At 36.6% G+C, this 21,017-nt stretch overlaps 7 protein-coding genes across 9 annotated transcripts; 4 read left to right on the forward strand and 3 right to left on the reverse strand.

Annotated features, from left to right (window-relative positions):
- Window positions 1-704: 704 nt before the first annotated feature.
- LOC106348851 (basic leucine zipper 63) lies at window positions 705-2,916 on the forward strand. 2 transcript variants are annotated; one of them, XM_013788665.3, is made up of 6 exons: window positions 705-1,137; window positions 1,560-1,665; window positions 1,852-1,963; window positions 2,054-2,129; window positions 2,205-2,330; window positions 2,423-2,916. In XM_013788665.3, exons 1-6 carry the CDS (start codon window positions 868-870, stop codon window positions 2,687-2,689), a joined length of 957 nt encoding a protein of 318 aa, XP_013644119.2. In that variant the 5' UTR covers window positions 705-867; the 3' UTR covers window positions 2,690-2,916. The 2 variants fall into 2 exon arrangements, with proteins under 2 accessions (XP_013644119.2, XP_022561956.2); XM_022706235.2 differs by having other exon boundaries at window positions 794-1,137; window positions 1,581-1,665.
- A 16-nt stretch (window positions 2,917-2,932) lies between these two features.
- LOC106348854 (sec-independent protein translocase protein TATA, chloroplastic-like) lies at window positions 2,933-4,548 on the forward strand. Its single transcript, XM_013788669.3, has 2 exons — window positions 2,933-3,742; window positions 4,248-4,548. The coding sequence occupies exons 1-2, from the start codon at window positions 3,446-3,448 to the stop codon at window positions 4,383-4,385; spliced, it is 435 nt and encodes a 144-aa protein (XP_013644123.2). The 5' UTR covers window positions 2,933-3,445; the 3' UTR covers window positions 4,386-4,548.
- A 32-nt stretch (window positions 4,549-4,580) lies between these two features.
- On the reverse strand, window positions 4,581-6,136 carry LOC106350756 (pre-mRNA-splicing factor syf1 homolog). The gene is made up of 2 exons (XM_048761874.1): window positions 5,578-6,136; window positions 4,581-5,507 (listed from the first exon to the last, which is right to left on the reverse strand). The coding sequence occupies exons 1-2, from the start codon at window positions 5,695-5,697 to the stop codon at window positions 5,208-5,210; spliced, it is 420 nt and encodes a 139-aa protein (XP_048617831.1). The 5' UTR covers window positions 5,698-6,136; the 3' UTR covers window positions 4,581-5,207.
- A 174-nt stretch (window positions 6,137-6,310) lies between these two features.
- BNAC07G27480D lies at window positions 6,311-7,633 on the reverse strand. Its single transcript, XM_013791905.3, has 2 exons — window positions 6,818-7,633; window positions 6,311-6,602 (listed from the first exon to the last, which is right to left on the reverse strand). Exons 1-2 carry the CDS (start codon window positions 7,317-7,319, stop codon window positions 6,523-6,525), a joined length of 582 nt encoding a protein of 193 aa, XP_013647359.1. The 5' UTR covers window positions 7,320-7,633; the 3' UTR covers window positions 6,311-6,522.
- A 211-nt stretch (window positions 7,634-7,844) lies between these two features.
- On the forward strand, window positions 7,845-11,580 carry LOC106352244 (receptor-like protein kinase ANXUR2). Its single transcript, XM_048761873.1, has 4 exons — window positions 7,845-8,195; window positions 8,274-9,017; window positions 9,120-10,286; window positions 10,590-11,580. The coding sequence occupies exons 2-4, from the start codon at window positions 8,276-8,278 to the stop codon at window positions 11,258-11,260; spliced, it is 2,580 nt and encodes an 859-aa protein (XP_048617830.1). The 5' UTR covers window positions 7,845-8,195; window positions 8,274-8,275; the 3' UTR covers window positions 11,261-11,580.
- A 4,887-nt stretch (window positions 11,581-16,467) lies between these two features.
- LOC106352243 (probable WRKY transcription factor 74) lies at window positions 16,468-18,489 on the forward strand. Of its 2 annotated transcripts, none has more exons than XM_013791904.3 (4): window positions 16,468-16,718; window positions 16,985-17,775; window positions 17,852-17,977; window positions 18,159-18,489. In XM_013791904.3, exons 2-4 carry the CDS (start codon window positions 17,015-17,017, stop codon window positions 18,304-18,306), a joined length of 1,035 nt encoding a protein of 344 aa, XP_013647358.2. In that variant the 5' UTR covers window positions 16,468-16,718; window positions 16,985-17,014; the 3' UTR covers window positions 18,307-18,489. The 2 variants fall into 2 exon arrangements, with proteins under 2 accessions (XP_013647358.2, XP_048617832.1); XM_048761875.1 differs by having other exon boundaries at window positions 16,703-16,823.
- A 155-nt stretch (window positions 18,490-18,644) lies between these two features.
- Window positions 18,645-20,649, reverse strand: LOC106352241 (protein WAVE-DAMPENED 2-like). Its single transcript, XM_048761876.1, has 7 exons — window positions 20,476-20,649; window positions 19,879-20,060; window positions 19,713-19,789; window positions 19,511-19,607; window positions 19,351-19,422; window positions 19,152-19,262; window positions 18,645-19,069 (listed from the first exon to the last, which is right to left on the reverse strand). The coding sequence occupies exons 2-7, from the start codon at window positions 20,044-20,046 to the stop codon at window positions 18,872-18,874; spliced, it is 723 nt and encodes a 240-aa protein (XP_048617833.1). The 5' UTR covers window positions 20,047-20,060; window positions 20,476-20,649; the 3' UTR covers window positions 18,645-18,871.
- Between the last annotated feature and the right edge of the window lie 368 nt (window positions 20,650-21,017).

The following is a 21,017-nucleotide window of genomic DNA, read 5'->3' on the forward strand; positions in this document are numbered from 1 at the left end:
TCCCACTATATCATTCTCTCTCGACGAGATATTTAGTGCAAGTGAACCATATAATATGCAAAAATTAAATGGACCCACGATAATGAACTTGAGTTTTGATAGATTCTTATCCAAAAAGACGTTAAAGTTTAGTACATTTCTCTAAAATCTAACTTCACTTACTAAAAAAACAATATCTCATGTGTCTCTCTCTCGGATCTCTCCTTATAGAATGCAACTGGGAATATTAAATGGATCCACGTATTGAAGTATAAGTTTCAAAACCAACAACGACGACTTGTACAATTTTAAATCTTCTTACCATGCCGATTGACTAAAATACCCTTAATAACACGTCAGTCTGACTTGGATTTGACCCCAAAAGCGTTGGAAAACAATATCAATTCCAATAAGGCAAAATAATATTATTACGTGTAGGCTTGTGATAGAAAGAACAATATTACATCAAAGGCCCTCTTAGTCTTATCTTTTCACAGATTATATTACTATTGTTATAATAAAAACATAACCCACTAATGTCTTTTTATTATAAATATTTGTAAAATAGAATTGGCCGTGAAGCACTGAAGAAGAACATACATTTACGATAAACTTATTTAGGGAAATCCTGTATAATTTTGGGCAAAATAATAAAGTAAAATACACAAATATTGGGATAAAACAGTTTAAATAAGAAGTTTTTGGTGTGAATAAGAATACGAAGACGCTAATCTTGTCGGGGGCCTTAAGGATTATATCTGATAATTTTTAATATCTTAACAAAAAAAAGTATTATTAAAACGCAAAGGCTGCCCAATCGGATAAGAACAAACGTTGTAGGGAGAAGTCGAAGCAAAGAAAAAATTACAACAAAATTAACAAAAAAAAATGGAAAAAGTTTTCTCTGTCGAAGAAACCTCCTGTAATAACCATCTTTGGTCGGAGCCGGCCAAAGAATCTGATGGAACGTCGGGAATGAACCGCAGTGACTCCGAGTGGGCATTCCATCGCTCCATTCAAAAATCCTCCGCCGGAGAAGATGCGACGGCGCATGGCGCGTCCGACTCTGGACCGTCTTCTCCGGTAGATTCTCATGAATACAGAGAGATTCTGAAGAGTAAACTCAATCTAGCTTGTGCTGCTGTCGCCATGAAAAGGGTAAAACACTAACCTCTCTCTCTCTCTGCTCATGCTTCGTTAATGATATAACCGACAATATTTTTTTTCAAAGTTTTAAGGAAAAAACAAACAAACCTTTTCTTATGTGAGGTTAATGTTGTGTAGTAGCTGAGTCGAACAGCCTACATGCTTTGGATTTAAATGTTGAAAGTTTCTGAAATTGTTTTGAAAAAGAAAAAAAAACTTACTTAATTCAAGAACTGAGCTGGTTATGTTCTTGATGAGTATTGGGATGTATAGATCTATATTATATAATATGATTTGAGTTTGTGAACTTTATATGTTCTTTGGAAATTGGTTTTTAGCTGGAAGAAGAAAGCTATTATCTTCCCAAAGACTTAACACTTTTTTTTATTATAATTATTGATTTGTTGTTGTGTTAATATTTGAAAATTTGATAGGGAGCTTTCATCAAACCTCAGGATACCTCTGGTAGATCTGAGAATGGTGGAGCTGCGTATGCATCTAGTGCATCAGACCAAGGCTCGTTAGCTTCTTCTACTAAAGGTTTCTTTAATTGCTCAAACACTGCTCTTATGTTTGTTTACCTCTATCTATGCTGAGCCCTTTAAGATGTTCTTGATAGTTTATTGACACTTATTGTGTGTTGTTCATTGCTGTGTTCCAGAGTTCTTGCATATAAATAAAACTCAAGCTATAACGGAACCAAACTGTATTGATTTTCATTTGCAGCTACACCAGTGATGAGCAGTACCGTGACAAGTGGATCCGAGCTCTCTTGTGATGACGAAGAAGCTGATGGTGAAACAAATATGCATCCTACCAGTGTTAAGCGTGTCAAAAGGTAAAAGCATCCTTTCTTGGATTTATAATCTCTCTCGCAAGAACAAAATCTTGCTTGAACATTTGTTTTGTTTACCTGTTGTAATTACAGGATGCTCTCTAACAGGGAATCAGCTAGACGATCCAGAAGAAGAAAGCAAGCACACCTTAGTGAGCTAGAGACACAAGTATGTTTAATCTCCCCCCACATTTGTTTTCTTTCTCAGCTCACTTATTATTAACAATCTCCATCTCTCTGGTAGGTTTCACAGCTGCGTGTAGAGAACTCAAACCTCATGAAAGGTCTCACTGACGTAACTCAGACTTTCAATGACGCATCTGTAGAAAACAGAGTTCTTAAAGCCAATCTAGAGACGCTACGAGCTAAAGTAAGTAAAAAAAATCCATTTCCATCTCCTCTCAGATTAAAAAGTTAACAAAACTCATTTAACAAGACTCTTCTGCTGAAACCTTTTTTCAGGTGAAAATGGCTGAGGAGACAGTGAAGAGAATCACAGGCTTCAACCCAATGTTCCACACTATGCCTCGGGTTTCAACCGTCTCTAATCCTTCAGAGACATCGAACTCTCTAGACACAAGCTCCCAAGTGACTACACCGGAGATCAGCTCAAGCAGCAACAAAAGCAAGGCCTTGATCGGTTGCAAAATGAACAGAACAGAGTCGATGAGGAGAGTTGCGAGTTTGGAGCATCTGCAGAAACGTATTCGCAGCGTTGGGGATAAGTAGCTTTGTGAAGAAGAAGAAGAAGAAGAAAGTTGATTTGTATAACATTATCAAGAATAGAGAGAGGCATTGAGACAAAAGTGTTATATGTGTTTGTGTAAAGAATTGTCTGACCTAGTTTATCTCTGATTAGGTCCCTCTTAAATGTGTTTTCAATCTCTTTTTCAACATCTACAGTTTGTATCCTGTAAACTACTACAAAGTTATCAAACTCAAAGCTTCGTTGGTAATGTAAAAACAATTAGAAAAGACCATTTCTTGGTAGTGAACTAGTAGAATTAATAATGTTTTTATCTACAATTAGATAAATTTTGTAAATTTTTAAAACATTTTTATTAATTAATATAAGAAGTTATATACTGTTATGATACATTAACCGAAAATATTTGACCGATTAAATATTATTGTTTGATAGTTATTGAAATATGTATATATTAAAATAAATAATAAATTTGATTATAAATATTTATTATATTTTACATGCATAAATATTTTGAAAATATTTTTCAAGAACTGATAAAATATTATCTTTTCATTATTCACTACTTATAAGAAAATATTAGCTAATAATTTGTTGACAAACAAAAAAGCTAATAATTTTATTATTTTAACTGAATAAAAGAATAACTTTTCGATGTCAAAAAAAAAAATAGCTAAGAATTTTATTATATTTTAATTGGATAAAAGAATAAAAAATAAAAAACAGAGATAACGTTAGGACCAGAAGAAGAAGAAAAGATTAGAAGAGAGCAGTAAGTAATGGCGACATCGGTTGCGACTCTATCTTCTCCGCCACCAGTTACTCTGCATCTCTCTTCATCTCGCTCTTCCTTATTCTCCAACTGTTTCATAGCGACCACCCGAAGACCAAAGACCCGTTCTTTGGTGGCGATTCGACCGGAGCAGAGGAGAAAGTCGCTCACTTGTAATGCCCTGTTTGGTCTCGGTGTCCCTGAGCTTGCTGTGATTGCTGGCGTCGCCGCGTTGCTTTTCGGACCTAAGAAGCTTCCTGAGATTGGCAAGAGTATTGGCAAGACCGTCAAGAGCTTTCAACAGGTTTGCTGTCCGATTATTAGAAAAAAACTGATATCATTTGGAATCTTTCAACTATAGTTTTGGTCTGTGTCTTCACATGATGTGTAAAGCTTGTTGATTGTAGTTGTAATTGATGTTAAAAGGTCTCAAGGAGAAGTGTGTTTTTTTTTGGGGAATTTTATGTTTCAAGTGCTTAGTAGTATGATTCATGTCTGAATTTGTTATAATTGATAAGAACACTCAGAAGATTTGAAATTGAATGTGTGTAAAACAGTTCACTATTATACAATAAGCTCATTGATAACTTTGATGTATAAATCATTTTGTTATGTAGGTTAATAATCTCTTTCCAACAAGCTGCTGGTAAATTCGTTAATTGGAGTGATATTAGATTTATATTTTCTAGAGAAGTTACTTGATAATTCTCAGATATATAGCTTCTACTTGTATGTTTTGTGTTCCTTTCAGCTCTTCTCTTTAATATTTGAATTGATGAAGGGCTTGTGGGGGTATTGTAATGATGCAGGCTGCAAAAGAGTTTGAGTCTGAGCTTAAGACGGAACCTGAAGATTCTGTTGCTGGCTCGTCGTCTCCAGTAGCAATGAGTAACAAGGAAGAGGAAAAAACTGAGGCTTCGTCAAGCTCAAAGGACAATAATGTATGAAAGAATGATGAGACTTTTTTTTTTGCTTTTTCTGTAGTTAAATGAGTTTAGATCAAATACTCTTTGTTGAAGGAAGCAGGCTTGTCTTCCTATGAAATATGGTTCCATGGTGTTTGAATCTATATAATCATCTTCTTAAGAAGAAAGAAAACCTTGCAAAACTTTCATTTTCTAACATCAGATGAACCTAAAGACAGGCTGCATAAACAGATTCAAGATGTTGTTTACTCGGTGGGTGGAACTGTGAGAGACGAAAACAAAAAATACAAAATTTCTCATGACACAAAGAGTAATTTGTCTACATGATTTTTAATTACTGAGCTAGTTTCCATCTCTTTATCCTCTCTAACGCACCCAGAGTCTTCTCACCACCTTCCTCAGCTTCTTCTTCCTCTCTCTTTCTTGCAAGTCCTCCAAACACAGCAGCAGGGACTACCTTCTGAGCAATCTCTACTCTTTCTTCCCCATCAGACTCATCGTCACTCTCTTCCGGAAGCTCAATATCTTCAGCCACTGGCCTCATTCTCACCAGACTGTGAGATGACCCCCGCGCTCACAAACCCAACTCTTCTCCCACCAACCGTGGTAGACACTGGAGCCGCCATGGGCTGCCTCTCCAGCGCCGCCATCTCGTCATCCGGCAAACCCGCCTTCTTCGGCTCATCTTTCGCCTCCTCCACGTCCACCATCTTGTCCCTCTGCATCATGTTCTCCGTCAGAATGAAATGAGTGTGGCTGTAACTGGCGGAAACGCTCCGTTTGATCCGTAGCATCTCTCTGTACGTGTCCTCGTTCCCGTGCTGCACCTCGAACTCCGTTGGATCAGCGTACTGAGAGGCGTACTTGTAGACTGCACGAGCACGGTCGATCTCTCTCTCCCAAGCTTCTCTCCAGCTCTGCGAACTGTATGCACATGATCTTCACGTCATTGTGTGGGAGACCAGAAGACTCTATCGCTTGCTCGTATATCGAAATGTATATCTCATACATCTCCAGCCTCTGGAGCTCTGGAACCTTCTTGGTTGCTTCCTCGTAAACCTTCATGGCTCGCTTGGCCAGACCGTAGTCCTCTTCTATCTTAGCGTAGTGTAGATATAACGTCCTCACAGCATCAGATGGAGCCTGAAACAAATATAAAGACAAGTTAGATCAAGAAACAGCCTTTGAACCAAAAAGAATGTGTTAAGCTTACCATTGAGATAGCATGTTCAAACAACTCTCTAGCCCGCTCCAGCTTTGTGTTACCATACCTCTTGACGAACTTTGTAAGATAAGTTACCCAAATGTCTTTGACGTGAGGATATATGAACATCTTGACGCGTCTCTCATAAACCTTGAACGCATCTTCAAAGTACTTATTCTCCTCGAGGAGGAAAGCGTAGTTGAGTATCTTCCTGATTAGAGATTACGTACTGATTTCTAGTGACCGATTGGTTAGTTTTACGAAACCAATCACTTGCACAGTTGCACATCACTAGCTAGGTAGCCGAACGTTGAGAAGGCCCATTTCATTTCTTCATGTTCCTGGCCTGACGAAAGGTGAGAGAAATGATGTAAGCTCGTGTGATTGGTGACTTTGGTGTGTCTGTAATACTGGAGCTTTTGTGTTGATGCTGAAATGGATTTTTGGGTTGATTGGTAGTTTGAATCTTAAGTGCACAATATGAAATTTATTGTTACTTATTTCTCTCCATTATTACGTAGATCAAGTAAATGATTAATTCACAAGTAAAATACGGTCAAAAAATTCTTCTGAAACCACTCATATAATAGATCCGTGCATTTGCATAATACAAGGCTCTTATGAAAAACATACTTCAAAATATTTTTCATCGTAACCATCATCAAGTCCACGACCATACATTAAAAGTCTATATGCATACAGTACACGAATAAGAAAGGCCGTCCTCTCTTCATCTTGTTACTTTTGCAAAACTATGTAGAGAGAGAGAGAGCCATGATGATCTCTTTCTCTATCTTTTTTTTTTTTTTCTCCCAAAACTTTCCTTTTTTTTTGTTATTCCCTCCTTCAGAGAGATCCTACTTGGTAGGATTCTTTCTCTGTCCTATCTCACCAGCAATAGTAAAAAAACAAGTGTTTCAAGTTGAAACTTAAGAGTCACAACGTATACACTCATTAGTGAGACTGCATCACAGAACATGCAACAGCTTGTGCCCAATGCCTTAATCTTTGTTTCACTTGTTGTGGACTGTCCCCTGCACAACTCAATTCACAATGATTAGTGTGAGAATATAAGCTCCAAGAGTTTCGATGGGACATGATTAATATACAAAACCTTAGCTCAATCCACTTATCCTCAATTGGTTTTAAGTTAGAAGTCTAGGAAACTTAACGATTAGTCTATGCATGTAAATACTGACCATAGAAAATCAGCATTTATAAGAAGATGAAATGAAGTTTTTGTTTTTACCTGGACATAAGATCTTTAATGAATCCGAGTCGGTTCTTGGGCTACAAGGAATGCTGCTTGAGGAAGCAGATGTAGAAGGTAAAGAGCCATCTCCTCCGTTGCTGCTACGGCTGCTACTAGGTGAAGGGAGAGGCGAAAGCTGCCTATTCACAGCAAAGTAAAGATCTAATGCTGGTAATGTGTTGCACAACTTCAGTCCTGCTTCTTCCTTGAATCCAAACCCTAACTCGATGGACCCTTTGAGCTCCCTTAAGTCTTCATCGGTTAGATCAGTAGGATCATAATCGCTGTCAGAGAGGCCTTTCTGCTTCTTTTCCTGAATCTTTAACATCTGACGGCGCCTTTTCTCCCAAGCAACATCTCTTGGTGTCTCACGCATTGATAGTTGCTTTGATAACCGCTGTTTTGGTTTCTGCGAGGCTAACGGGGCCACTAGTGGCTCAGGAAGTGATGGTGATGAAGACGAGATTGGTAAGGTAAGGCCTTCTCTTCTCCTCACCATTTTTATATCTTGTAATGCAAGGCAGGGGATTTGTTCTTAGAATTGGGAAAGATGCCTTCTGGTACAAGCTAGGGCTTATTTTACTACCTGTTTTCTTTAGGAGAATATCAAAGCTTTGGAGTTTGCTTATGAGTCTAGATGTATGTTCTTCATCTGCTGGCCGCGTGTGAAACCAATTAACACGGCCAACAAAGAAGCTTCTACGGGTCGGGTTGATCAGAAAATCTTCTGTATACTCTTTTTCTACCTGAAAATTTTGCCAAACCCGACCACATAAACTCTCACAAAAAGAGACTCAAAGAGCCTTTTAATGGAGGATTTGAGAAAGTAGTTTTCACCATTGATTTATGCAATGGAGTCAAAAGCTATTTTCCTCCATTGTTTAAATTTGATATACAAAAGACTCATCCTCATTTATTTAGGGATCTTTCTTTGTTTAGATTCTTGACTCCCAAAAAAGAAAACGTGTTTCATAATTATCCTACTCTACAAGAATGTACATTGATCAAACCTGTTATTTTTTCCTATTTTGAGAATCCAGTCAATATAGTTTTAAGTCATGAATTTTATTTCATTAGTGTAAGATTAATAACTCAAAAGTATATTTTTTCTCTCTTCAAAGTTCTAACCAAATTTGCTTAAAATAGTTTTCTAATATTAATCCTCTCCACCATGGATTTCTCTAACTACTTTCTGTTTCTCTTTCAGACACAACACCAAAAAAATGAGAAAAATTCAATGACCAAGGAAAACGAACGGTTTGTTTTTGTCTTGTTGAGGTTTCTGCTCCTGTTTCCATGGCTCTGATCATACATTGTTAGGTTTGGAGAGAGGAGAAGAAACAAGCCTCCAAGTTTTCTCTCCTGGTTTCTTGAGGTAATAATAATCCCACTAAGAAAATTAACCTTTTATGTTCCTGAAGATTTAAAACACGTAATTTATCTAATGTTTCAGCCATGAACGAGAAAACGAGGACCCTGTGTTCCCTCCTCTGTTTCTTCTCTGTTCTTCTAGTTTCTATCTCTCAATCTAACGGCCAAGATCTCGCGTTGGCATGCGGGGCATCAGAATCATCTGCTGATCCAGACAAGAAGAAATGGGAACCCGACACCAAGTTCTTGAAAACACCAAACACGGATCATGCAACAGCAACGTATCAAGATCCATCTCTTCTCTCAACGATTCCTTACATGACAGCAAGAATCTTCACAGCTCCTGCCACTTACGAGATCCCGGTTAAAGGAGACAAGAGACATTTGCTCCGGTTGCATTTCTACCCATCAGCATATACGGGACTCAACATTGATGACTCTTACTTCTCTGTAGCAGCTAACGATGTCACCCTTCTAAGCAACTTTAGTGCGTCCATCACATGTCAAGCCTTAACACAAGCTTACCTCGTTAGAGAATATTCTCTTGCACCAACCCTAAAAGATGCCTTGACCATCACGTTTACTCCTTCGGATAAACATCCTAAAGCGTTTGCTTTCATAAACGGTATTGAAGTCGTTGAGATGCCGGAACTGTTTGATACAGCTGTTCTCGTTGGGTTCACAGACCAAACAGCTGATGCTAAGTCCGCGAATCTTCAGACAATGTTTAGGCTTAACGTTGGTGGTCAGGACATTCCCGGAAGCCAAGACTCTGGCGGGTTAACAAGAACTTGGTACAACGATGCGCCTTACATATTCAGCGCAGGTGTGTATTTTTTTTTTGAATACCAGGAGGTTCGAGGCCAAAGCCTGTAATACTCTTAGGCATAAAATCACAACATTTAATATTAGTTTCGTCCTAGTGCAGGTCTTGGTGTTACCCTTCGAGCAAGCAACAACTTTAGGATTGATTACCAGAAAATGCCGGTCTCGACCGCACCACCTGATGTCTACAAAACAGCTAGATCACAAGGACCAAATGGAGATCTCAACGTTAATTCTAATCTCACATGGATGTTTCAAGTTGATACTAACTTCACTTACATCATGAGACTCCACTTCTGTGAGTTCCAGCAATCTAAAGTTAATCAAAAAGCTTTCAACATATACATCAACAACAGAACCGCACAAGGGGACACCAACGCTGCGGATATAATCGCGTGGTCAGGAGGGAAAGGTGTCCCAACCTACAAGGACTACGCGATGTACGTTGATGCTAGCAACGGTGGAGCAGGAGGTGAAGATGTTTCACTTCAGATGACTCCTTCTAAATTTGCTCAACCAGAGTATCTCGATTCTCAGCTCAATGGGCTAGAGATTTTCAAGATGGACACGATGAAAAACCTAGCGGGCCCAAACCCTAAACCATCTCCTATGCAAGCTAACCAAGATGGTAAAAGAGAGTTTCGAAGAGACAAAAGAATCACAGCTTTTATCATCGGTTCAGCTGGTGGAGTAGCAGCGGTTTTACTATGTGCATTGTGTTTCACAATGTATCAAAGGAAACGTAAGTTTCAAGGAAGCGACTCTTACACATCGAGTTGGCTTCCTATATACGGAAACTCACACACGTCCGCAACAAAATCTACTATATCCGGTAAGAGCAACACGGGAAGCCACTTATCTAACCTTGCAGCTGGTCTATGTCGAAGATTCACGTTGTCTGAGATCAAACACGGAACTCAAAACTTCGACGAGTCTAACGTCATTGGAGTTGGAGGGTTTGGTAAAGTTTACAAAGGAGTTATAGACGGAACCACAAAAGTGGCCATCAAGAAATCAAACCCTAATTCAGAACAAGGTCTCAACGAGTTCGAGACAGAGATAGAACTTCTCTCGAGATTAAGACACAAACATTTGGTCTCCTTGATAGGTTACTGCGACGATGGAGGAGAGATGTGTTTGATATACGATTACATGTCACTCGGAACACTTAGGGAGCATCTTTACAACACGAAGAGACCTCAGTTAACTTGGAAACGACGTCTAGAGCTCGCTATTGGATCTGCAAGAGGATTGCATTACCTTCACACAGGTCAGTGCTGCCTCTAAATCTCTAATAGGGGAACAATAGGTACGACCACCCCTGGTCCAATCCCATTGTCCCCATGTTATATTAATTAAGACTCTGATTTTAATATATATATATATATATATATATTTTTTTTTATATAAAAATATTAACAAAACAAAAGAGCCGTTTTTATTTTTATTATAATATATAAAATTTCATAAAGTAAAATTTTAGGAAAAGTGTAATATAATATAATTTTTAAGGGCCAAAAATTGTTTTTCCCATGGTCGGTCCACTAACATGTTGAGCTGGCCCCTGACACAGGTGCAAAGTATACGATCATACACCGTGACGTGAAGACAACGAACATCTTACTCGATGAGAATTGGGTTGCGAAGGTCTCCGACTTTGGTTTATCCAAAACCGGACCGAACATGAACCAAGGTCATGTCACGACCGTAGTCAAAGGAAGTTTCGGGTATTTAGATCCAGAGTACTTTAGGAGACAGCAGTTAACTGAGAAGTCAGATGTGTACTCTTTTGGAGTTGTTTTGTTTGAGATCTTATGTGCTAGACCGGCGTTAAACCCTAGCTTGCCTAAGGAGCAAGTGAGTCTTGGAGACTGGGCGATGAACTGTAAAAAGAAAGGGACGTTAGAGGATATCGTTGATCCTAATCTTAAAGGGAAGATTAATCCTGAGTGTTTGAAGAAGTTTGCGGACACGGCGGAGAAGTGTCTCTCCGATAGTGGTTTAGATCGGCCGACCATGGGAGATGTTTTGTGGAATCTTGAGTTTGCGCTTCAATTACAAGAAACTGCTGATGGGTCGCGACAAACAACGCCTAGCCGTGGAGGTGAGTCCGAGGATTTAGCCGGAGAAGGTGGTGGTATGGCGGTTAACGTCGGCGGCGCCGGAGAACATGACGTGAGTGACTTGTCTTCCGAGGAAAGCAGTGGGATATTTTCTCAAATTGTAAACCCTAAAGGGCGATGAGGTAATTTGAAAACCGAACAAAAAAAGACATCCATTATTTTTGTTTTGTTTATGGAAATTAAGAGGAAAATGTGGATCAATCGGTTCTTTTTATTATTTTCTTTATGTAATATGTTAAGCGAACATAACTAGATCTTCTTTCTTTTTAATTTACCCGTGCTTTATGAGTTAAACCCAAGTCAAAACACTTGTAAAACTATATCTATGTGCTGTTGTTACATGTTATAGATATTAGCCATGTTCTTTTTGCAACTGCTGCAACCAGCACCGGCGTTCAAAAATTACACCTATTTCCATGGTAAATACACTCCTGGCAGGACAAAACCGATTTGTTTTTCCAGTCGCTGCGGCGAAAATAAATAATAAATCTGACGCTGAAAAAGGTACCAGCGTTAGCGACCTCCGCTAATTGTGTCTCCGTCAACTTGTTGGCATCAGATTTAGTTTTCAAAACCTGTTCAATTTGCCTTTGTCAAAGTGATTTTTGTTGACGCTACCGCTGGCCGCAGCAACCATTAAAAGAACAGGGCTATTGGTATCGAGTTAAAGTTTTCTAACTATTAAAAACAACAAAAAGGTGGCTTAGTAATTAAAACTCTCAGATAATCTATTAAGTATATAAAGGAACAAAGATCAATTCCCATTGATAATGATTTATCTTCAAAAATGAGTTAGTTTAATAGTGGTTTGAATTTCATCTTATTAAGGGATTAATTGGTGACCATTATATGAACATTAAGAACAAATAGGGAAAAATACAGAGGAATAAAATTATATGAATGAAAAGAAAAATTATTTTTTATCTATTTTTGGATGGAACAAATTTGTTCTATATTACTCTGGAATAAAATGAATGAGAAGAAATAAAAAAAAAATTATTTCCTGTAAATGGTAAAAAAATAATAGGAATAGTGTATTATTCCCTTTCGTTCATTGGTCACCGGTTAGACTATAAGATACGCAGATTCTCATACTTAGATCTATTAATTTTTCAAAAAAGATATCAATACTATTAAAATGGAAAGAATCCTAAAAAAATCTATTTAAACAAAATTTGGTCTAACTAAAGTTTTTGTTTAAACTGTCCTTAATGGGTTTCCAAGACACGATGGGGAAGCGAATATTTTGTTTTTTTTGTGCAAGAGAATGAAACTCATATGTTTATATATCTATTGTTGCAGGTCATGTGAACTATTCAATTTTCTAGAAGAACCTTGCTCCTATCAACATGAGTTTGTATTGAGTGCTTAATGATTTGTTTGTTTGTAACATATTTCAGCAAGGTTGTGCAGTACCACCAAAGGAAGCTCTTGATGGCGCCATTAACACTCACTTTGGTTCTTAGAAGGTTGGTGAGAAAGATGACTGCTGAAGGTGCTGCTCTGCAAGGCTCATGATGAGTGATTAGTATATATTTGAATTCAGCTAATTTATCTTCTGTTTTTTGTGCACCAACTAATTTATCTTTGTTTTTTATATTGCACCTATTATAGATTATAATTAATTTGGGTCAATTGGTTTTTAAGCCTAGAACATAATTTTTTTACACTTACATAGCTCAAACGTTTGGCAACATAATTTATTTATAACATTATACGGTTATACCCATATGTTATTAAATATAAATATATAGTAACATAGTTCAAAATATATTTTTCTAAGATTCAAATTTTACCCATAACCCCAAACTATAACCGAAAACCCGAACCAGAAACTTAAAAATATCTGTAATGGCGAAAACATAAATGAAATACCCAAACATACCTAATATACACAAATCATTCCAGGTATTTTGGGTACCCGATCGAGTCTCGGATAGGACCCAAACTGGAACAGAGATTTGTGATTCAAAAAGATATTAAATAGGTACTTTTCCTTAACTCATACTCGAACTGCATCTGTATTTTTGGTTTGGTTTCAGATTTAATTTTTCAGGTCCGATAAACTGTTGAATCGTATGAAAAAGTTAGATAAAAATGTACAGATAAAATCTGAAATAATAATGTATAACAATCTCAAAACATTAACTCATATAAAACTTTTTTATAATAAAAAAAAATCTGTGCGTTTAAGCGCGGATCAAAATCTAGTGTTACTTTACTCTATAATAATGTTAAACTTTCACAATTAAGTTTAGAAGCTAAACCAAAGTAGCCTAAAGAAAAATTTATGGAAAGTATCGTTCACTCATTTAAGAGTCGGAAATAGGCATTGAGGTTTTGGTTACTAGTTAATTTATTTGTAGACGTCGTTTTTGGATGAATGTACTATGATATCTCTTTGTTAACAACTAAATCAATGCTGCGAAAACTCAAGTGGAATCAAGACGACTTCCCCTTTGGATTGTACTTTATCAGCTTGCGCTATGAAGCCCAAACAAAATACTCAAAACTTACTTATGTATCAACCTCTAAAGCTGTAAGCAATATAATAAACAAACTTTTGGTTCATTATAGAATTAAAATATTTCAAAAGCAATTTGTAGTGGCTTAGGAATTTGTCATTTGTCATATGGCACCGAAGTCAAATCATAATCACAATAACAGGCGTGATTTAGTTTAAATTGATTATATAACTGATTCTTTTGAAAATTCTGCAAGAAAACAGAAAAGTTCGACATACTTTTTTGCAGACTGGGTATTTTACCATTATCTATGAATGCAATATTTATATGGTAGACTGGTAGTGTGTATATATTATAAAATGGCTCAATGATTTTGTCTTGGGGATCATATTCACATTTCATAGTGGATGTGGAACCAAAGGTCACTACCAAAGTGGACGATGGTAGTAAAATCATATTTTATGTCGACAATTATTTATTAGCTTTGCAATCATCCTATATATCATTTTAGACTTTTAGTACGCTCAGATTTAAACGAAAAAGAGACTTTAAGAGAACGTTTTATTTATATATCTAACAAAGTTCCATATATGTAAGTTGTAACATATATGATATATCACTAAGTACTAACATCATACCTAAATGATTTTATGAAGTGTATATCGATTCTTCCCAGATATACATATATAAACGTCGTCCTAATCGGATAACCTAGCTTGGTTATTATAGTTTTCTTTTCTAACTAAATCCAGTTGATTTAACAATACGGGACACGTCATTGTTAAAGTGGCACATGGATGACGGATACATATGTGATACATGTGCATGATTCGATAGGAGTAAAATCGAAGAAAGGAATGGTGATAAGATATGCATCGTGGGCTTGATACGATATCCAAATTTAAAAAGAGGAAAAGAAAAGCTTCATGCGTCAGAAAGATTATTGTCAACCAAATAATCGATTTGATCTTTGGCTTTTGCTCCTAATGTTTTCGACGGTTTCGAGATCCTTATTGGATGCTCCATGTACTAAAATAATAATAATAATAATAATAATAATAATAATAAGGAGGTGGAGTTGGCCAATCTAGCTAGTGTGATGATGATGATAGTGGCTTTGTAGGTGTGAAAATTGACGAAAACGAATCGGCCATTGCTACTTGATCTAACGAGTAGAGGACGAACATACGACGACAAAGAAACGACTATAATACATAAAATATTGCTTCGGACAATACAAAAGTTGAATTTCTAAAATAGACTTTATAGTTTACGAAAAGTATCTCAAATCGTAGTTATAAGTATATTTATTTACTAACGGATGAACAAAATCGAAACTACAGAGTATTAACGAACAAAATAAAATTTATTTTCAATACTGTCGTGTGAAGAAACAATCAGAGTTCATTGCTACTTGACGAGAAGCAAAGAGAATCTTTGCCAGGTCAACTCTGCGACTCTTGTTTCGGTTTGGGTCCAGTTTTTTTTTTTTTTTTGTAATTTTGCTCTTTTTTTTATGGGCGACAAAGAGCCAAATCAATCATCTGTAATTTGCGTTGGAACCAAAAAATGGCCTCAACAATGTGTTCACCGTATGTTTTGTGTATATTATGCGAGACATGTCTCGTTCGATAAATGCGGAAAAACAGCCGGTGGTGGTCTGCACATCATTACCATCTAGCGCTCTTATTCTAGAGTTAATTTTATGTATATGCGTTTTTTCCAATTTTTAGTAATTGGCTGGATAATATTAACTTAATTATTTTTTTGATCTAGAATAAGTTAAGATATGGGTTAGCTCTCGTTCATCGGCTTTATGGCGAGTTGTCTGTAGTTTTCTTTTGGTTTATTTACAGTTTTAGTTTTAGCTATTTTAGTGTTGTTTTTATTTATATATTTTATTTATGATGTAACACATTTAAGTCTAAACTGTTTTAAATTGAATAACCTACTCTAAAAATCAAATAAATTACAAGATTTATGCAAGAAAGTTTCCATTTTACTTCCAGATATATACGCAAACGCAGGAGGAGTGACGGTGAGTTACTTTGAGTGGGTGCAGAACATTCAAGGGTTCATGTGGGAAGAGGAGAAAGTGAACCTGGAGCTTCAGAAGTACATGACTCGAGCCTTTCACAACATCAAGTCTATGTGCCATACTCATTCTTGCAACCTCCGTATGGGAGCTTTCACCCTTGGAGTTAACCGAGTCGCTCGAGCCACCCAGTTGCGTGGTTGGGAAGCTTAATTCTATGGGATTTCCCCATCTATACTCTGTTTCAATTCTCTGTTTTTTTTTTCTTTTTGGTTTCATTGTTGCTGAAAAAGCATTGAGGTTCCGAAATGGAAAAAAAAACAAATCAATTGAATTTAACAAGTTGAATAAAAAATATTATTTTGAAAAAAAAAAAAAAAAAAAAGTTTCCATTTTCAAGATAAGACAAGAATCAGACAACAGTTCATGTTCAGTCAACATTCCAGTTACACGTGTTACGATGAAGACAGGAACATATTGACAGGTGTCGCAATATCAGCGGTCATTTGTCCAAGTTGCATGCCCGAGATTCTAAAGAATACATAGCTGGAACGTGGGGCCAATTAACGACAGTTTCCTATTTTTATTTTATTAAAATTTTAGAATACTTTCCAAGAAGGACTATAAAAATGGCATAAATCTCTCATACATTATGCAGAAACTAATAATTAAAATACATTGATTATCACTATACATTAATTATTTGTAAATATTTTTATCATTTATATAAACATGAAAGATGAAAAATCATGCTACAAAATTTGAACTTTGATCTAAGCTTTTATTTAGGAAAAAAAAAACTTAACTACAAACGAGTAGATGCAAAGTAGGTCCAGTATTGGGACCTACCAAAAAATCTTTTACGGAGGACTCTGTTTTTTTCTCTCCTTCCCCTGTGACTGCGAGTCTGCGACGACCAACTCGCAAAGACCCAACTCCACTCCACTGTCTCTTCTCTATGCTTTTCCTTTTTCCTTTTTATATTTTAATTCATATTGACAAAGCAGAAGAAAAGATTTGTATTTTAATGGGGCTAAGGGAATATTTGTGAAAGAACCTCTTCCTCTCGGACGTAGAAGGCAAGTCCCTAAGCTTGTATTTGTTTCTTCTTACAGTTAGATAAGAAAAAATATATATTTGCTTTTAGGACACTTTAACTTCTGGGAGATTCTTCTTCTTAATCTGTATGGGAAAGATCTCTCCCTTTAATCCATTTCAGGGTTTTAATGTTTTGGCTGTGCTCATGAGTCATGATTATTTGCTTTTCCTTTTACAACAGTTTTTAGGGTTTGAGTTCTAGATCTTTGGAAGCTTCTGACACTTTTGATTTGATTGAATTTGATAGCTCTGAAGCTTGTGTGTGTGGAAGAAAAAAATGGAGGAAGTTGAAGCTGCAAACAAAGCAGCAGTGGAAAGCTGTCATGGAATCTTGAATCTCTTGTCACAACAAACCAATGATCCTAAATCCCTACTGGTTGAAACAAGAGAAGCAGTTATCAAGTTCAAGAGAGTCACTTCTCTTTTGACTAGAGGGTTAGGAGGTCAAAGAAAGATCAAAAAACTCAACAACAACAACAACTACTACAAGTTTATGTCTCCTTTGTTGCCCCAACACATCTTCTTGGAAAGTCCCATTTGCAGTAATAATGCTATAACCGGTTGCGTTCCAGTTCTAGCACCAAAGCCTCTTCAGGTTATACCACCTGCTGCTCCTAGTTATGGTGAACAGAGACCGGTTCACCCTCCACCTATGATGCTTAACCATAAAATGTGTGTTGACAAGTCGTTTCTGGAGCTAAAGCCACCGTCTCTTCGAGCTGTTGATCAAAAGCCATATCAGTATATCCGTAACCACCAGCAAGGAGTGTACTATAGGAGCAACAGTGGTTTAAACCTAAAGTTTGATGGGTCTGGTGGTGGTGGTAGTTGCTATTCCCCAAGTGTTTCCAACGGCTCAAGATCGTTTGTTTCATCTCTTAGTATGGATGGGAGTGTGACGGACTACGATAGAAACTCGTTTCATTTGATCGGATTACCTCAGGGGTCTGATCATGTATCGCAGCATTCCAGGAGGACAAGCTGCTCTGGTAGTTTGAAATGTGGAAATAAGAGCAAGTGTCATTGTTCTAAGAAAAGGTGTGTGTTGGTTTTGTCTTCTTCTTTGAGATAAAAAAAAAAGTGTTTGTTTATAAGATGTTTGGTTATTTTACAGGAAGTCGAGGGTGAAACGATCCATCAAAGTACCTGCAATCAGTAACAAGATTGCAGATATACCTCCAGATGAATATTCATGGAGGAAGTATGGACAAAAGCCAATAAAGGGTTCTCCTCATCCTAGGTTAGTAAACAGTTACATGCTTAGCCAATGGTGTCATTCAATGTTCAAGAAATCGCTAGGAGATAGGCCCTTTATAAGGTTTTCGAGAAAAATATTTAAGAAAGATTGTTTCGTTTATGACTGATTTGCGCCTAGATCGATTTTTAGAACACTAGTTTTTAATATTGCTCTCTCGTTGCAGGGGATACTATAAATGCAGCAGCGTGCGAGGTTGTCCAGCAAGGAAGCATGTTGAACGATGTGTAGACGAAGCTTCGATGCTTATTGTGTCTTATGAAGGTGAGCATAACCATGCGAGAATGCTCTCCTCCCAGTCAGCTCACACCTGATTAGCTAAACCGGTCTAGTAGCTGCGATCTGCAAGTGTAAATTCTACCTTGAACGTAGGTTATCGTGCATCACAAGTTTGGTTTCAGCCTTATCTATATATAGATATTGTTATAAATGTCATAGTCTAGAATGTTTTTTTTTGTATCAGTTGTTGAACTAATGTATCTGATATGATTCGGTTCCTCTCTGTTTTTACAAGTCCATTAGAGAATGTAATTAGTAGTAAACTCTTCTAGAATTAGCTTCACGTTTCTTCAATATTTTTTTTTTTATAAGTTAGGGATAAGAGGAGATTAATCTTGAAACTAATCATCAGCAATGAAATTATTAACCAGAGTTTTAGCATAATCGATTCAATCTTTAGCTCTAAGATTACTCAAACACTTACAAAATACAGTGTCAGGTTTAAACGTTACGTAACATTAAAACATAAATCAAGTAGAGACAAACGTGAAACAGAAAAAACAATCAATAACCGTTCGAGGAGAACGATTGAGAAACTGAACAAATACCGTAGATAACCAGAAATCAGAGTTTGGTTCGGTTTTTTCCGGTATAATCAAATTAGGTTATGGTAACCCCTTCCTCCATGGAAGAATCTTCATTCACACTCACAGGCTTCAACTCTGTTTTGCCGACGCTGTGTCGGTTCTGTGTAGAGACTGACTTCGGATTCTCTTCACCAGAAGAGTTAATGGCATCTCCGCAACTCTTTCTCCTAGAGAAATTGAGTTTGGGGGACTTTGGACGCGTCAAAGGAAACTATGTTGAAACAAAGAACATTTTGATAAGCTTTCTTGTGAAACAAGTAACATATGTGAGGTAATCTAGATACAATTGATACCTTCTTAAGCTCTGGTTTCACGGGAGGTCCTTGGTAATAGAAGTTAGGGACCGGATTAGCCTTAAACTTGAGGTTTTTTCTTAGCTGTTTAATGGCTGCTTCTTGTTCTTCCTGCACATTAAATGTGTTCCCCATTTAGATGTTCTAAAGATAAAAATCATTTACATTTTCTTGATTTAGTTACTTAATGGGACCTTACCTTTTGCCTTTGTTCGAGCTCGTTTCTTTCAGCTTCTAGTGCTTGGTGTTTCTCTTCAAGCTTTTGGTAGTACTAAACCCAGAAAAATGACAGTTAAAATCAGTGAACAGAACAGAACATAAGTGATTGTTAATTGTCTTTGTTGATTATGAGTACATACCTCCTTGCGTTTTTCAGCGCGCTGAGCACTCCTAAACCGTGGAGCAGTTCCATGAGTTACTGCTCTAGACTTAGCATTCCTCAAGGATGTTGCAGCGCTGGAGTAAAATATCGTCAAGAATCACCAACAAACTAAAATACTATTTATCACAAATAATTAGATTTATTGGTGTTTTTGTGAAGTTATACTAAAGAAAGGATACGAAGAAGTAAGAGAAGATTCATCTTCTTCATCCAAACTGTTCTTGTTATCAGGCTCCAACGGCTTCTTCACATCATTCTGATATTGAATTAGAAAAAGTAGGTTATAAACCTTTTTCATAGCTCAGTCAATTACAATTTCCCTCTATACACTACTATATACAATACCTCAGTGATTACACTAGGAGGAGATTGATGATTCTGGGAGAGAGAAGCCTCCTCAGTGCATTCTTTAACCTCATAATCCTCCTCTGCAGCTATCTTGGGAGCCACGTGAACGTGAATCCTTCCATTGGATGCATCATTGTTCACCGACTCAACAACTTCTCTTCCCATTTCCAACAACTAGTCTATTACCATAAATCACCAAATAAATAGACGAGGTAAGAGATTAAACTACGAGAAAAACATATTATTAGAACCTAATTTAATTAATGTTAAGGTTTCAAACTGTTTTATTTTTTGTTATTTCAAATTTTCATCTCTCTGATTGAATTTCCAGCATCCTACCAACCTAAATGGTTATAAAGAAACAAAGGTTTGATATTAATCTGAAATCTGAACATTTCGGATCTAAAAAGAAATGACCAGCATGAATCCAGATGACGATAACATTTAGCAAATATTATTGATTGATACGAGGAACATATTTTTCATCAAACACGATACAAAAACAGGGGAGAACCAAACAAAACAATTTTTTTTTGAAAAAAAAGAAACAAAACAAAAATGGAAAAACAAAGAACTATGAGATAATGTTCTTACAGATCTTGTCTGAAATGAACAATTATTCTTAACAACAAGTCTTCGTGACTAATCTTTCCGGTCTGTCGTGAGCTTTTTTCAGACAATAAAGAACAAGAACTCTCCCTCGCTCTCTCTCTCTCTCTCTCTCTCTCTCTCTCTCTCTCTCTCTCTCTCTCTCTCTATCTATCTCTCAATGAAAAAGAAAGATTGCTTATGTTTCTGGCGGTGACTGTTATTATGGAACTGCGATTCATTTGTTAAGCTGTTGGGTATTTATCGGCTCTGTTTTTTACTTGTTTAATTTATCATTTATTTCTTTTAACAGCTTTTTCTATTATTAGTCATTTCTTTTTGGCAATTAATTCTTCATCTCGGCGATTAAATATTCGAAAAGAATTTTGTCCAACCAAAAAGTAAACTCGTTGTCCGTTGATAACAGTACAAAAGTCTATTAATTAAATTAAAAAATACTCACGTTTTCTTATTTAAATCGAGATTAAATATCAAGAATCAATTTTGCATCTTTATTTTCAGCGACTAAAACTAAAGTACAAACTCTT

Source organism: Brassica napus, chromosome C7 (genome assembly GCF_020379485.1).
Source record: "Brassica napus cultivar Da-Ae chromosome C7, Da-Ae, whole genome shotgun sequence".
NCBI lineage: Eukaryota > Viridiplantae > Streptophyta > Magnoliopsida > Brassicales > Brassicaceae > Brassica > Brassica napus.

Excerpts from the sequence above, each read along its gene's own strand:
- LOC106350756 (XM_048761874.1), bottom strand. The coding sequence starts at position 5,697 with ATGTTCATATATCCTCACGTCAAAGACATTTGGGTAACTTATCTTACA. Across the intron at positions 5,508-5,577 it reads TTGAACATGCTATCTCAATG|GCTCCATCTGATGCTGTGAG; the intron begins GTAAGCTTAACA and ends TATTTGTTTCAG.
- LOC106352243 (XM_013791904.3), top strand. The coding sequence starts at position 17,015 with ATGGAGGAAGTTGAAGCTGCAAACAAAGCAGCAGTGGAAAGCTGTCAT. Across the intron at positions 17,776-17,851 it reads TGTCATTGTTCTAAGAAAAG|GAAGTCGAGGGTGAAACGAT; the intron begins GTGTGTGTTGGT and ends GTTATTTTACAG. Across the intron at positions 17,978-18,158 it reads AAGGGTTCTCCTCATCCTAG|GGGATACTATAAATGCAGCA; the intron begins GTTAGTAAACAG and ends CTCTCGTTGCAG.
- LOC106352241 (XM_048761876.1), bottom strand. The coding sequence starts at position 20,046 with ATGGGAAGAGAAGTTGTTGAGTCGGTGAACAATGATGCATCCAATGGA. Across the intron at positions 19,790-19,878 it reads CTCCTAGTGTAATCACTGAG|AATGATGTGAAGAAGCCGTT; the intron begins GTATTGTATATA and ends ATTCAATATCAG. Across the intron at positions 19,263-19,350 it reads AGCTCGAACAAAGGCAAAAG|GAAGAACAAGAAGCAGCCAT; the intron begins GTAAGGTCCCAT and ends TTTAATGTGCAG.
- LOC106352244 (XM_048761873.1), top strand. The coding sequence starts at position 8,276 with ATGAACGAGAAAACGAGGACCCTGTGTTCCCTCCTCTGTTTCTTCTCT. Across the intron at positions 9,018-9,119 it reads GCCTTACATATTCAGCGCAG|GTCTTGGTGTTACCCTTCGA; the intron begins GTGTGTATTTTT and ends GTCCTAGTGCAG. Across the intron at positions 10,287-10,589 it reads ATTGCATTACCTTCACACAG|GTGCAAAGTATACGATCATA; the intron begins GTCAGTGCTGCC and ends CCCCTGACACAG.
- LOC106348854 (XM_013788669.3), top strand. The coding sequence starts at position 3,446 with ATGGCGACATCGGTTGCGACTCTATCTTCTCCGCCACCAGTTACTCTG. Across the intron at positions 3,743-4,247 it reads CCGTCAAGAGCTTTCAACAG|GCTGCAAAAGAGTTTGAGTC; the intron begins GTTTGCTGTCCG and ends GTAATGATGCAG.
- LOC106348851 (XM_013788665.3), top strand. The coding sequence starts at position 868 with ATGGAAAAAGTTTTCTCTGTCGAAGAAACCTCCTGTAATAACCATCTT. Across the intron at positions 1,138-1,559 it reads CTGCTGTCGCCATGAAAAGG|GGAGCTTTCATCAAACCTCA; the intron begins GTAAAACACTAA and ends AAAATTTGATAG. Across the intron at positions 1,666-1,851 it reads GTTAGCTTCTTCTACTAAAG|CTACACCAGTGATGAGCAGT; the intron begins GTTTCTTTAATT and ends TTTCATTTGCAG.
- BNAC07G27480D (XM_013791905.3), bottom strand. The coding sequence starts at position 7,319 with ATGGTGAGGAGAAGAGAAGGCCTTACCTTACCAATCTCGTCTTCATCA. Across the intron at positions 6,603-6,817 it reads ATTAAAGATCTTATGTCCAG|GGGACAGTCCACAACAAGTG; the intron begins GTAAAAACAAAA and ends TGAGTTGTGCAG.